The following is a 15,166-nucleotide window of genomic DNA, read 5'->3' as shown; positions in this document are numbered from 1 at the left end:
GAGTGGCTGACACACCGGAAGGCCGTGCTGCCATTCAGAGAGACTTAGACAGGCTGGAGAGTTGGGCAGAGAGAAACATGATGAAGTTCAACAAGGGGAAGTGTAGAGTTTTGCATTTGGGGAAGAACAACCCGATGTCCCAGTATAGGTTGGGGGCTGACCTGCTGGAGAGCAGTGTAGGTGAAAGAGACCTGGGGGTCCTGGTAGACAAGAGGATGACCATGAGCCAGCAATGTGCCCTTGTGGCCAAGAAGGCCAATGGCATCCTGGGGTGCATTAGAAAGGGTGTGGTTAGTAGGTCAAGAGAGGTTCTCCTCCCCCTCTATTCTGCATTGGTGAGGCCGCACCTGGAGTATTGTGTCCAGTTCTGGGCCCCTCAGTTCAAGAAGGACAGGGAAGTGCTTGAAAGAGTCCAGCGCAGAGCTACTAAGATGATTAAGGGAGTGGAACATCTCCCTTATGAGGAAAGGCTGAGGGAGCTGGGTCTCTTTAGTTTGGAGAAAAGGAGACTGAGGGGTGACCTCATCAATGTTTTCAAATATGTAAGGGGTGAGTGTCAGGGAGATGGAGTTAGGCTTTTCTCAGTGGTGACCAGTGATAGGACAAGGGGTAATGGGTGTAAATTGGAGCACAGGAGGTTCAAGTTGAATATCCAGAAAAATGTTTTTCCTGTAAGGGTGACAGAGCCCTGGAACAGGCTGCCCAGGGGGGTCGTGGAGTCTCCTTCACTGGAGACATTCAAAACCCGTCTGGACACGTTCCTATGTGAGGTACTCTAGGTGGCCCTGCTCTGGCAGGGGGGGTTGGACTAGATGATCTTTCGAGGTCCCTTCTAACCCCTAGGATTCTATGATTCTATGATTCTATGAACATCAGAAATCCACTGCTCTTCTCCATGCTTTCCCAGCTGCAGAAAGGAGTGACTGAGCTCCAGGACTGTCACACTGACACTATAATGTTCACATCACCATTTAAAAGCAGCTACTGGAAACTTCTGCAGCAGGGGAGAACAGTTACTTCATTAAATGTAGATTTTAAACCAGGTTTGAGCACCCAGGATAAAATCCATGCAGCAGACACACAGCAAAACAAGAAAAATTCAGAATCCCCTACTACAGAGCCAAAAAAGCTCAATCCATTTTGAAAAGGTCCCCCATTTAAAATAGGTCTCCATCCCCCCAACAATATTCCTCCTTGCTCTCAATTTTAAAATAATTTTGAAGTCATTAATCACTGAAATCTAAAACCTCCTGCATTCCACAAGGAGATTTAAAACCCTGTACGACTTGGATAATTTGGGGAGTTTCCTTGTTTTCTCCTCTGAAGACACTGTGGATGTAAATATGAATCAAAACAAAACTCTCTTCCTCCACCTTTTGTATGTGCAGCATTTCAGCCTGCAATAATACTTCTGGGATCTCCATTTCTAAGGCATTTAATGCAAAATTAACCAGATCACTTTCTGCACAGTTAAATTCCTCCACTCCTAGCTCCAGGCAGATGAAAAGGGTAATTCAGAACCATCTTCAAGTTAGTTCATAAAGAAGTTTCAGTGGTTTGCTCCAAGAACTTTAAAAGCTGGTTTTCCACACTCATTAAAAACTATTTGTGTGAGGGTGATGGTGAAAACTGAGCTCAGAGAGAAATCAAAACTCAGTCATAAGAACTGGACGCACAGGAGCTCAGCTGGCCACAGAGGTTCTGGGGAGCTGTGCTGATTAAAGCATCCAAATGATTCCTCATTTGAAACTCTGAAAAAAGAGCCTTGGAGATTTTAAAGAAGGTTCTCCAGGGCCACATTATTTACATTTGATTAAGGAATGTCAGTTCTAGCAATTATAATACGCACCATGGACATCCATGAAACTGTTTCTTTTTAATGCACTGCCAGAAAAGGGCTTTTGTCTCCTTAGATAGCTTTTCATTAACTGCATTTCATTATTTTTTAAGATTAATTACTATGTCTGCATCCAAAGGTGAAAGAGAAAAAAAATTGAGAGCTGCTCCAAGGGTCACATGGCTGAATTTCTATACCACAAACCAAAAATGAATTACATTAGCACAGGGAAATTCAAATAGTTTAATTTATTTTTTTTTTAGCACAGGGAAATTCAAATAATTTATTTTTTTTTTTTTTTTAGCACAGGGAAATTCAAATAATTTAATTTTTTTTTTTTAGAATAGACCTAAAACTTCTCACTTAAGCCACACATTTGAGCATCCAACAAGGTTCTCAAGTATGAAGGTGACCAATATCCTTTGGTCAGAGGAATGTGCTTCTGCCCCAGCAATGTCAAGAGACAGAAACTGAAATTTAATATGTACATTCTTAATGTCAGCACCCAATGATGCCCTAAAATGTAATTACATAGGCAGTACCTGGAGATCAACAGGGTCAGAAGGTAAAGAACAGTAATTCTGCTGGGTGCACACTATGAAAGCCTCAGCATGTTAATAAAAAAAAAAAGTCAAGCTTCAAGAGCATGTACATAATGTAAAGAAGAACAAAGAGACAAAACTCTGATTCTCCAACCCCCTGCATATTTTACACAAGTATTTTAAGTTTTTCCTCATCAGCAATAAGGCTTGGTAAGGCTTTAAATCCTGTCCATTCTTAAGGTTTTTAAAGAACAGACTTGGGGGAAAAAAAAAAAAAAAAGTAACTCCAGCAATCCAAAAAGGTTTAAATGGTTGGGTTTTTGATTTATTTACAAACTCCTGGCAATTAATTTAAGGGCAACAGAGAATGGACAAAATAGGTATTTTCTAAGTTAAAAGTATATAAACAGCTTCATCAGAAACCAATCTTTTAGGTACATAAACAGCTTCATCGGAAGCCGTTCTGCTGGTTACAGAAAGAATCCTATTATGCCAAATTAATTCAATCTAACTAATTAGAGAGCAGGAAGTTCTTTCAATTATTTTATGTGCTGTCTGAGAAACACACTTGAATACGAGAGCAGATTTCATTAATTGCAGTTCATTATTTTCCAGATTAGTTACTAAACTTGCCTCAGAAGGTCAAAGACAGCAATTTTGTGAGCTGCTGCCACCACCTCCCCTGGAATCTCTCTGAACATTTCTGAAAGGCAGGCAAAGCAGTGTCTGTAAAACTAAAGCAGCCCCAGGAAAAGACCATTTTGTCAAGCTAATTTTGGGGTGTTTATTTAAAGGTTGGTTCCAGCTGAAGTGACTGTGTATGAAGCTATAATAATAATAATAATAATAATAATAATAATAATAATAATAATAAAGAGGAGAAGAGAAGAGAAGAGAAGAGAAGAGAAGAGAAGAGAAGAGAAGAGAAAAGAGAAGAGAAGAAGAGAAGAGAAGAGAAGAGAAGAGAAGAGAAGAGAAGAGAAGAGAAGAGAAGAGAAGAGAAGAGAAGAGAAGAGAAGAGAAGAGAAGAGAAGAGAAGAGAGAAGAGAAGAGAAGAGAAAAAAGGAGAGGAAGGAAAGGAAAGGAAAGGAAAGGGGAAGGAAAGGAAAGGAAAGGAAAGGAAAGGAAAGGAAAGGAAAGGAAAGGAAAGGGGAAAGGAAAGGGGAAAGGAAAAGGAAAAGGAAAAGGAAAAGGAAAAGGAAAAGGAAAAGGAAAAGGAAAGGGGAAAGGAAAGGAGAAAGGAAAGGAAAGGGGAAAGGAAAGGGGAAAGGAAAGGAAAGGAAAGGAAAGGAAAGGAAAGGAAAGGAAAGGAAAGGAAAGGAAAGGAAAGGAAAGGAAAGGAAAGGAAAGGAAAGGGAAAGGAAAAGGAAAGGAAAAGGAAAAGGAAAAGGAAAAGGAAAAGGAAAGGAAAAGGAAAAGGAAAGGAGAAAGGAAAGGAGAAAGGAAAGGAAAGGGGAAAGGAAAGGGGAAAGGAAAGGAAAGGAAAGGAAAGGAAAGGAAAGGAAAGGAAAGGAAAGGAAAGGAAAGGAAAGGAAAGGAAAGGAAGGAAAGGAAAGGAAAGGAAAGGAAAGGAAAGGAAAGGAAAGGAAAGGAAAGGAAAGGAAAGGAAAGGAAAGGAAAGGAAAGGAAAGGAAAGGAAAGGAAAGGAAAGGAAAGGAAAGGAAAGGAAAGGAAAGGAAAAGGAAAGGAAAGGAATAATTATTATAATGATAAAGGTATTTGCAGAATGAGTGATCAGGACTCCACCTTCTGTTTACTCACACACAGACCTGGCAATGCATCCACTTGGAGAGCTGCTTAGTCACGATGAGCTTCAGTTTTGAATTTGGCAGAAGGTTAAATCTTGCTCCCTGGGTACTGATGCTCAGGAGCACTAAAATCAGCTGGATGGAGCTCACCCTGCTCACTTCACTCTAACACACTGGAGATTTCAAGTAACAGCTGGGCCAGCTGGCTCCTTCAGGATGGTTCCCCAGCATTTTTGCAGAAAAGGGTTTTATTGACATTAGATTATTGGGTACTCTCAGACCACATCAGAGATGTGCACTGAAAAGGGAACTGAGCAGAACTTTGGGAATTCTCTTTTGATGGAGTTGTTTGAGGACCAGAAAGAAGCTGATCCATGTAAGCCTTTTGGGACTTATGTTCCAAAACCTGTTATTACAGACCTGCTTGCTTGCTTTTAGCCAAGCAAAGATGGTTTAGAGCTTTCTGTTTGCTTTGTGAAGCACTTTCAGTTATTCCTATTCCTCAACTCAGCTTTCCCAATTCCTTGTTTAGGGCAACAAAGTCCACCAGGTGCTGGTTAGGGGTCAGATTCCTTTGCAATTACAGCCAAAATATTCTTTTGGCTTTGCTAATAACTTTATTAGCAAATAATAACTTTATTATTTATTATTACCTTATACTTTTTGTAGTTTTTGTGGTTTTTCACCTACTCTCCCCTTGCCCATTCATTTCTGTCCCCTGCCACTACACACTGAAATTTTATTTTCCTACAGAACTAAGATGCATTTTCCTGTATTTGCTGAAACTCAGCACATTTTTGTGTGTGTGTATAGTTTACTGTGGTAATGCTGGAATTCTGAGCTTGCTGCCTGGCTCTGGCAAGTTGGTGTTAAAACAAATTAAGGTGTTAAAGCTGATTCCCAAATTCTGACCCCCCCCCCAGCAGCCCCTTCATCACCATTTAAATTCATCTGACCCCACAGGAAGAAATTATGAGACATGATATTTATGATTTTAAAGCCAGTCTTGCTACAACAGCAGATATTTATATTCTTTTTGTGCTGCACAGAGGAAGCTGTAGCTAATTCTGTGGCAGTTCCTTCAATTTTGGGGCTCTTCTCTATGCACTGGGATTGCTAAGAGGGATGAAGAAGCTCTGAGCTCTGCTTCCTTAGTGATAGAGCTGCAAGGAATAAACTATATAACTATAGTCTATAGTTATATACTATATAATAACTATATTACACCTCTCACACCAGCTGAGGTGTAATTGTAACACAACTGATTTCTTCTTTTACAAAGCCAAAAGTAGCAAATATTTTTAATATTTTATTTTATTGTGCAGATCCAGTGGTGATGGTGAAACTTTCATTAAACCATGACACACTCCTGTTCTGAAATTACCTTTCACTTGTCTAAAACAAAGCAGAAACAGCATTTTCCCCTCCTCTTACAAACAGCTGCAATCATGGTCTGGTTATTTGAGTTTTCACAGTAACCCAGAGTATAGATTAAAGTATCTTTAAATAGGTGACACTGCAGCTAAAAAACCTGACTTAAAGCCATAGAATAGACTGATCTTGAGCAGTGGGAAGGAGTGGGAACAGCAGAGGCAGGAAATGAAGCCTCATTTTTCATCCCAGCTCTCACTGCTGCAGTAAGAATTCCGAAAGGCTCTCACTCCAATTGCAAAGAGCTCCTATTTGCATCTTGCAATTCCAAACTACCTCTAAGAAAGCCACACTCCTGATCTGAGTTCTCTGCTTTTCCCAGATCAGTAAGATACATGATTCCAGTCTCAACAGCAAGGCTGCTGTAAGCAAAAGGCAACATGAAAATGCAAAGCCTGAAAGTAGGTGAGATCTGGGAGTAAAATCTTCTAGTGCTTTGTAGGGAATAAAACATCAAACTAAAAATATTCTGAATCTGCCTGAGTTTTATTTCTGCTGGGACTATCACAACTTACTTTAAAAATATTTAAGTGTTAATGTATTCCTTTTTTTCCAATTTATTTATTTACTATTTCACTGTACTTCTACAACAACAAAACAACTTCCTCTAATCCTGGGACTTCCATATAATCCCATGTTCAGTAGTAGCAAGCAAAGGAGCAGAAAGTCTGGAGCCAATCACAAAAAAAATTTGTTGTTTGGGGATTTTAGGGTTTGTTTTGCTTCTTTTTGAGAAAGATCCCCCTTAAAACATTTGCCTGCATGTCAAGAGGTGTGGAGAGGTCTCAGTTAAGTGGTTATGATAACCAGAACCAGAGAAGAGTGAACAGGAAAGCAGCAGAATGAGCTGGATGGTTACCACAGGCAGAATGGATTTCCACTTTAACAAGTGAGATCTGCTCCAGATTTCTCCTTGTAATAGTTTTTTTAATCTTCCAGACTTACATGGCACAGGACTCTCCTTTATAAGCAAACTACAGACACTCAAATAAAGGAGGAAATATTCTTTTGTCCTGGTTTGGGCCAGGACAAAGGTGATTTTCTGTCTTGTACTTCTGCTTTTAGCTAAGTCTCTTGTAAGTAGTTGCACTTGCTGAAATGAACAGCAAGTTTCTCAGACAGTGTGTGCTTCTAGGGCTGATAACACTTGATGTTTATAGTTACTGCTAGAGACTGGTGTGCAGAGCCAAGGACACTGCTCAGCTCTGAGGAAAACTTTTACCTTCCAGAAGGAAGAAAGAGGTCCCACCTGCAGCCTCCTTTGGGGAGGAACAGACAAGATAGATGCCAGAATTGACCAAACAGAGGATTTCATCCCATACACCTCATACTCAGGATAAACTGGAGGGATCACCAGGGTCAAACCCCTTCCTTCTTCTCCTCTCCCTGTTTGTTTTGGCATCCTGGGAGGATTCCATCCCTTCCTCTGCCTCTGCTCCTGATCCATGCCAGCCTGAATCTGTGTGTTCCTGCCTCCAGCTCCCAACTGCTCCTGACCCCAGGATTCCAGCCTGGACTTTCCCAGGGCTGCCCTGCAGCCTCAGTGGGGATGGGAGAGTTATTGGGGGAAAAGGGGCGAGGAACCTGGGATCAATTTTCCTGTATATTTGTATAGATTTAGTCATTTTTCCTATTTATCATTACTGTTTCATTAAAGCTGTGTAGTTCAGTTCCCAACCCATCAGTCTCTCTCCCTTATTCTCTCTCCTTTCTTTATCAAGGAGGAGAGAGAGATTAACAGAGAGCATCTCTTACTTGGTTTAATTGCCAGGACAGTGTTAAACCCTGACATCTTGCTAAGAGGATTCTGTATTTCATCTGTTTCCTTGATGTTTTCTGTTGTGTTTCTAGTGTGTAGTTACTGCTCAGAGCACAGAAGTCACATCTGGAGCAGATGGAATTTTGCAGCACAGCATCCAAAAAATAATAAAATAACAAAAATAATAAATAAATACAAAAAAAATCAAATGCTTCTCTGACACATGGACCAGACAAGAGAATAAACAAAAGCAACTGTCCAAAGTACAGAGAGGAAGACAAAAGGTGACATGAGGTGGGGTGAGGGGGGGGGGGAATGGTGTATGAAATAACAAATTAAAAATAGAATTACATTTTCCACTTGGCAATACACAAACAACACTAAGTGCACTTCATAAATTTTACTATTGTTGCTACAAGTGGTATTACCATCCATCACCCTGGGAGTGTACTTGGCACTCTGAAAAAGCCAAGTGGGCTGAGTGTATCAATAAGTTTTAAACAGCTCCACTATCTCTGGACAGAATGGAGGGGGAAATGCATCAGAAGGCTTTACTATGACTAAAAGCTTGGTTTGCACTGCAACAACATATAAAATAGCACTTTGCCAGCAAGTCTAACAGCACTCACCAATATTACTGCAGAGCCTGTTTGATTTAATTCTTTACCTGCTGGGCAAGAGGAGAGGTCTGCCTGCCCTTTTTCTCATCTCGAAGAGGAAAGAGAGATTTCAGCAGCTTTGGCATCTGAGGCACAAAGGACTTGACAGGGTTCAGGTAGGAAGCAGCAAGACTACTGATACCTGTGGGAAGAATTAAAAAAATAAGGAAAACAGTTATGCTGGGGAAAGGAAAAAACATAACCCCAACCCAAGCTTAAAAAATTATTAGAGAACTGTTATCATTTTAGTCTAAAACATCTTCCAGTGGTCAAAACAAAGCCACAAAAACCATTGAGTGCTTGCCTAGACAGGGACAAATGATTTTGGGTAGGTTTTAATCTTTGGCCCAAGTATACAGAATTATTTTTTTTCTATTGCATGGTGTTTGCAATTGGAATGAAAAAAATGCTTTCTAAATTGTCAAAGCAGGGAAAAAAACCAGGAGGAAAATGGAAAAGGGATGTCCACACAGCATGCAACTTTAATGACAATTAGAAAACTTAATAGAAATAAAATATGAGAAGATCCAAGTAAAGGAAAAAAACCATGTTAGGGGTATCCAATTCTCCTTACTCATACTGCTGGTTTTTCCACACTATTCCCCCATAGAGAAAATCAAGTTTAGCATACAAAACACCACAACACTGTCTCTTTACTCTCTCAGTTACATATTAGACATATCAGCTGCAAAATAATCCATTCAATTCCAGTGCTGCTTATTTAAAAAAAAAAAAACACCAAACATTAGCAGCCTTCCTGTCTTTGCTGGTTTACTTGCTTAACAAAGGGCACTTCCTGAGCACAGCTAACTTTTGGCTTCAGAAATCGAGCCCCTGGGGTAAGACTGCATCTTCAGAGCAGGTGGAATTTAGCAGAACTAGTAAGAGATTTAAAGGAAAGTTTATTTGGAATAGCCTGGAGTCTGAGCAGCTTTGCCACAGCTGCCAAATATTCACATGGAGGGAGCTGCATGAACATTGATTGCTCTGGAGAAGGAATTTCTCTGCATCTCTGAAAGCTCAGCTTTACCTGACAGTCAGATAATTTTTTTTTAAGTTTTTTTTTTTAAGGAAAGCCTTTACCTGGGTCAGGAGAGTGGTTTTGCTGTGCAGAGCCTGGGAGAGAGGCACGAGTTGGGCTGATGCCTCTACTGGGATTTGTGGCACCTTGGGACACATCTTGCTGACTCTCCCATCGGCCCTAAGGGGGGAAAAAAAAATAATCTCATTTTTCAAAGTTAATACACCAGCACAGCAACACCTCCATAACCAAGCCAGCCTTTGCAAAGTTCAGAATGCACAGAGCTTGAAGAAGAAAAAAAAGAAAGAGCCTTCCCCAGAGGCACTTTTGGTTGGAGCACCCAGTCCTGCACAGAGAAGCACCCACAGTTCCCACCAGCATCCAGGCACCTTGTGGACCTTAAGATGAGAGTGGTTCTGCATTTTGGAAGTTAAAACCAAGGTGAATATTTACAGCCAGGTGAAAATGGAATAGGTCTGTCCAAAATTCCCAAATATTTTGTGGATAGACTCAGAAAGCAGTCCCAGATGAAACCTGGGTGTTTAAAGTGTCAGAGAGAAGGGGTGAGGGCAGACAGAACTCTGAAGAAGGGAAAAAAACATGATCTTAGACCTAGAGGCTGGACATTAGTGTCTAGGGTCAGATAATGGATGAGCTGATTAGATCAAGAGGGAACAACTTGGGTACTGCAAAAGACTTTAACAGCCTGGAAAAAAAAAACAAAAAAGGAGGAGATGGAATACAGGACAACAAGCTGCAGGTACCAGGAGTCTGGAAAAAGGGAAAGACAGGTTAGAGTTGTGAGACGGTTAATGAAGATGAAACACAATGATTTTCAGACTGAGTCTGGAAGTACAGATGAGGTAGGAAGAAAGAGTGGCTGAGCAGGCTGGAGGCCATCTGGGTCCCCAAGGTCCTTGGATTTTCTGGATTCCAGAGGGATCTCAAGGGAGGGACACATCATTCTGCATGTGAGGTGAGATATCTCTCCCTTTCACATCAGTCCACTGGGGTTTTTCATCTTTCACCTCCATCTTCTGGGTCAGAAACTGGCTTGGTGACAAAGTATCTTGGCTAACAAAGAACATCTCCAAGCTGGTGTTTCACACTGGAGCACAAGTGTCAAGAAACATGGCCAAATAGTTTGGATTTTTTTTCCTCTAACTCCATCATCTTGAGATGTAAAATCTTTTCTAGATTTGCCTGCAATGATCACACTAAATGACCAGCCAGAGGGTCTCTCTGCTGCAAGTTTCATGTGGGTACAGGAGAGTTTATTGCTTCCCCAAAGTGAGCCCCATGTGCTGAAAAAAAAGGTGTTGCTGAAAAGCTGGCATTAAAATAATGGAATCACAGAACTGTAAGAGTTGGAAGGGACATTTAGGATCATGTAGCTATAACCCCTGCTTGGTTATAACACCTCCCACCAGCTCAAGTTGCTCAGAGCCTCTTCCATCCAGCCTGACCTTAAAACCTCCCAGGGATGGATGGAGCTTCCACCACCTCTCTGGGCAACCTGTGCCAGGGTCTCCCCACTCTTATGGTGAAGAACTTTTTCTTAACATCTAAATCTATGTGATGTCCTGCAAACTTCTGCTACAGGCAGCCCAAAGCAGTCTGTTTGCACTGCTGAAGAGAAATAATAAAGCTATATGGTGCTAATTTACTTTATAGGAGGTTTTAAGGCCATTCAATATTAATTTAGAGACACTACAAGAAGTCTCAATGTCTTGTGGAAAAGTTCTGTCCTGTTCAGATAGTGCCCTCAGGACCACAAGCTTGCAAAGTTTCACCTTTCTAAATTCAAGAGGTTGCAAAGACAGGATGCAAAACTCCTATGAACTGAATTCTGATGCCACTTCTGATGAATAAAGTCACGGGTACAATATCTGTTCTTGTGTGGAACACATTGTAGCTGTATCTGAAGCTTTTCTTTTTAAAAGACATAACAGAAAGAGAAGGATTTGTACAATGAGGTGGTACAGCAAAGTACTGGAAAGGAGTCACAAGGAATCACAGAATGTTTTAGGTTGGAAGAGACCTCCAAAATCATCCAGTCCAACCTTTGACCAACACCATAATCTCACTACTAAACCCTGTCCTTAAGGACCAGCTCCAAATGCCTTTTAAATGCCTCCAGGGATGGGGACTCCACCACTGTCCTGGGCCATTCCAATGCCTGATAAATTGCATGAAAAAATGTGAAAAAACATTTCCTAAAGGGCAGAATGGTACATCCCAGACCACAAGTTTTAGGAATTCTTTCTCCAGGGCAAAGAAGAGTGGGAAATGCCCCCTTTTTTTAAGAAGCTTCATGCTTGTTGGATGCAAGGAAATAATCTTGACCTTGAAGAGAAAAATGACAGGCAGCTAAACTAATCTTAACTGTAACTTGAAGTCATGAATGTTTCACAAATAATAAATAAGCTAGGATAGGAGGCATAGATTTCTCCAGTGGGTTGAAGGTCACACTGAGCAGCCCAGAGCAAAAATCATTTCCATTTGGATCTATAAGTTAGTCCCACAGAAGCTCTCCTGCCCTGCATAGCAAGTAACTTGCAGTTCTGCTGAGCAGCACCAATCTTCAGACCTCCCCTACCTAAAATCTCTGTTATTAGATGGAGAGACAGGCAGTGATTCTGTGAAACAACATTTGGGATACCTGAAGACTAAAGGATGTCTGAGCTGACTGGGGCAGCCATCCTGAATCCCCAAACTGATGGAAGCCAGGCTGGGAGCAGCATTAGTACCAGGGGGGTTGCTTAGTTTTGTCTTTTTAAAGACTTTGGTGTTTAAGGTCTTCTTGCAAGCTTCTTGCTCTATCAGCATGGGTGACAGAGCTCTTCTACCCAGACCTTAAACACCCAACTTAAGCATTATATCTGCCCTACAACTCATTTATGTCTTCCACACACCAAAAAGCCATGCCTATGTCTGGAGAACTCTTTCCACAAAATGCTTCTATGAAACAGCCTTTCCTATTCCACTGCTCAGAAAGACATTTCTCAGGTTTTTGCTGAGGGTTTTTGAGGTTTCAGGTTTTTAAGTTTCAGGTAATGAAGGTTTCTTTCAGGTGGCTCACATTGCTTCAAAGCCTCCTTTCTTATCCCCCCATCTGGACCATTTCATGGGTTGCAGGAGACACTGAAAACCACCTCACCCTCACACTCCACAAGTTTCTCCTCATCCTGAGCTGGAACTTCCTCTGTTCCAGCTCCAACCCATTATTCCTTGTTCTGTTCCTGGGCATCCCCAAAAAGAGATTGGCCCCTTTCTCCTCTTGACAGCCACAATGTTTCCTGAAGTCTCCTTCCCTGGGGCTCACTGATGGGTTATAAGTTTGCAGAAGAGTCAAAATGTGAGAAAAGAATTCATGTTCTACCCAGATGGGGAAAATATTTCAGCATAATTCAGTATTTTTGGGACAAAACAGCTCAGTGGTGCTGAAGAAAAGAAGGAAAACTGTAACCAACTACTTGTTGGGAAGTGATCATGGGACTCAAACAATCTTGAAACCCTCAGTTTTGTTGCTGTCTGGTCTGGTCTGCAACCAGCCTGGTAGATGTTGGCATTAAGAAAAAGAACTCTGGAAGAGTGTAAAGCACCTGAAGGCTTTTTTTTTTTTGGGGGGGGGGGGCAATAAAGAAGTTTGATTAGGATCACAGGATAATGATAATGATCCATTTACTAAAGATGAAGGGACACAGGTGATATGTTTTAATAATTTTCTCTTTATAGGCCAAGCCTTAGTGCTTCTGGAGACCACAGAGACACAAGAAACAACAATTATTATAGGTGGCTTTTCTAAGCTTACTAGAACCCTGACTTTGTGCAGGTAAGGAGCAATTAAATTACTTTCTGAATCATGACTTGTTGAGTCAGAAGTGCCCTTGACTGTTCCAACAAAAATCATTTCAGGCAAATGTCTTATTTCCTAGATCTGTTTGGAGACTGATTAAAACATTGGAGCAGGTAAGAAAAAGAGGAAAACACTTTCAGAATGTTCTTTCTGTGCAGGCAGGACTTTTTTTCTTAGGATCCTTATGAAATTTTCCTTCAGTCTTAATATTATGGATGACTGTGTTTTCTACATAATTTTAATTTAATGTTCTGCTTATTGTCAGGTTAAATAAAATGCAGGTTCCAAGAACAGGAATAAGCACATGAGAATAGGATTTGTCTGGCCACATGCACGTTGGGTTTTTTTGCTTTGGAGGGAGCAGAAAGATGACAACTTTCAGCTGGAGGTCAGATTTGTTGGGGGCCATGTGAGCCTCAAGTCAAATGACAGCAAAGCATCAAGAAGCAGATAAATCAGAGAAAAAGAAACTTTTGCTAAAGAAAATACTGAAAGCAACTGAAAGTGCCAACAAGCACACAAATAATCTGCATAGGCAAAAAGTAGTTAGTGAATGATTGATTTTACTGAACTGGTTTGAAAGATAACCCATCTCAGTCTCACAAAAAGGAAAAAAAAAAAGAATTATTAACTATATTAACTTGATGAAGTTCCCAAGTTTCACATATGGATGTTCTACAGCACTCACATGATTACTTTGTGCACTCACTAATTGAGATGTTTAAACTTTAGGTCTAAGCACTTGGTATTATTCAAGTGCTGTGAATCTTCTGTCTAACCAGAAGGGTGGTGAGAGAAGGGAAGGAAACTTGTAAATCATTTGCCCAGAGGAGCCATCATTTCATGAATACACTTGGTCTCTGCCAAGTGACCAAACAGAGGTCAAGTGACTTAATTTAAAAAAATCAAAAATAGCCACTGGAAGAGTGCATATTCCTTGCTGTATTTTGAAAGAGAGCTGTTTAGAAAGTATTTTATTTCTAGAAGATCTTCTTCTTCTCCTGTGCCTTCCCTTCTTTCACACACCCTCCACAAAAAACCATCAGAGAATTCATTTTAGGTCACCACCAACATGCACAGAATCTTTGGAGCAACTATGGGTGATCACTAAACTGTAGGCTTTACCTGACAACAAGTCTTTTCTTGAAGTTGACAGACCATTAAAATGCTGCTACTGGGCAAGAGAAATCAATAGATCCTGTGGTTTATTATTTTAGCAGTTGAGAAAAGCAGAGGAAAAGGTGGCCATGTAGCACTTAGGTATAAGCACACAGCTGGGACAAAAGGCACTTGTTCTCATCAACAATGAGATTTTTAATTCATAGAATCACAGAATGGCTGAGGTTGGAAGGGACCTTAGAGATCATCTACTCCAATGGGCAGGGACACCTCTCAAATTGATTTACAGGGTACAAATTTGGTGAAAAAAACCCCTCAGGAAAACCTGAAGGTTTGTCTTACTTGGCTTTTGGGTACCAGGATTCTGAGCTACTGGATCTTTGGGGCAGGAGGGATGGCTGTCAAAGATGTAACAGCTCTTGTGCAAAGGTATTTTAAGAACAGCTAATGACATTTTTCATCAGTATGTGAGGACAGCCTGAAGAAGATCAGTAAAACAAGTCAGAGCTGCCTTCCATTACTTGTGCATCTGATTCATCCAGTTGAAGGCAAATGAATTTTTTAAACCTCCACTGTAAACAGCCTGGAATGTAAAAATGCAGCTCTGTATCTTGGATCACTAAGAGACTCTATTTTCCTGCAGCACCTGAACTGTGCTGGTGTGCAAAAGGAAATAAAACTCACCTGACTCTCCTGTAACCACACTTGTTGGGATAAAGGAGCAAAAATTGTTTTTTTTTTTCATTTAAACAAGCAGATATAACTTGAGAAGTGAGACTAAATGCAGACCCATTAAGCTAATATGAAACATCTGTAGGACCTTCTGGATTCTGCAGGAACTCCAGAAGGCATCCCCTTGCCTTCTCAGGCAGTTAGGTGGCTTAATCCTTTAAGTTATTTTTTTTTTTTATTATTATTTCTTTTCAAAAATCCCAATGGTGACTTTCACATATCTCAGTGTAAGAATCACCTTGCTTGTTGGAAGCTCTCTGTGGTGTCAGGATATAAAGATAATCCTTAACATCTTTCCAAGATGTTCCAAACCCACACTGCCTGGGGCTGTGACCACCCATCCACGTTTGTGGTACCAAAGATTCAACTGTGGTTGCAGGAGGATGAATCTGGGTTCTACTTCTGGAAACTTTTTCTGCCTGTTTTAGTTGCATCAACACCACCTTTACTTCTCATCCT

The 15,166-nt window shown here is 40.8% G+C and overlaps 1 protein-coding gene across 4 annotated transcripts in view; it reads right to left on the bottom strand.

Moving 5' to 3' along the window:
• Positions 1-15,166, bottom strand: part of KIF13B (kinesin family member 13B) — a 145,266-nt gene that overhangs the window by 9,629 nt on the left and 120,471 nt on the right. For all 4 annotated transcript variants that reach the window (XM_030446827.1, XM_030446829.1, XM_030446828.1 and 1 more), the window contains 2 exons: positions 9,060-9,177; positions 7,985-8,118 (listed from right to left, as the gene is read on the bottom strand). In XM_030446827.1, coding sequence (XP_030302687.1) covers positions 7,985-8,118; positions 9,060-9,177 — 252 coding nt within the window. The remainder of the gene's footprint in view (positions 1-7,984; positions 8,119-9,059; positions 9,178-15,166) is intronic.

This window comes from Calypte anna, chromosome 3, assembly GCF_003957555.1.
Source record: "Calypte anna isolate BGI_N300 chromosome 3, bCalAnn1_v1.p, whole genome shotgun sequence".
Taxonomy (NCBI): Eukaryota; Metazoa; Chordata; class Aves; order Apodiformes; family Trochilidae; genus Calypte; species Calypte anna.
The sequence above is the reverse complement of the archived record's forward strand: the minus strand, read 5'-3'. Positions and strand labels throughout refer to the sequence as shown.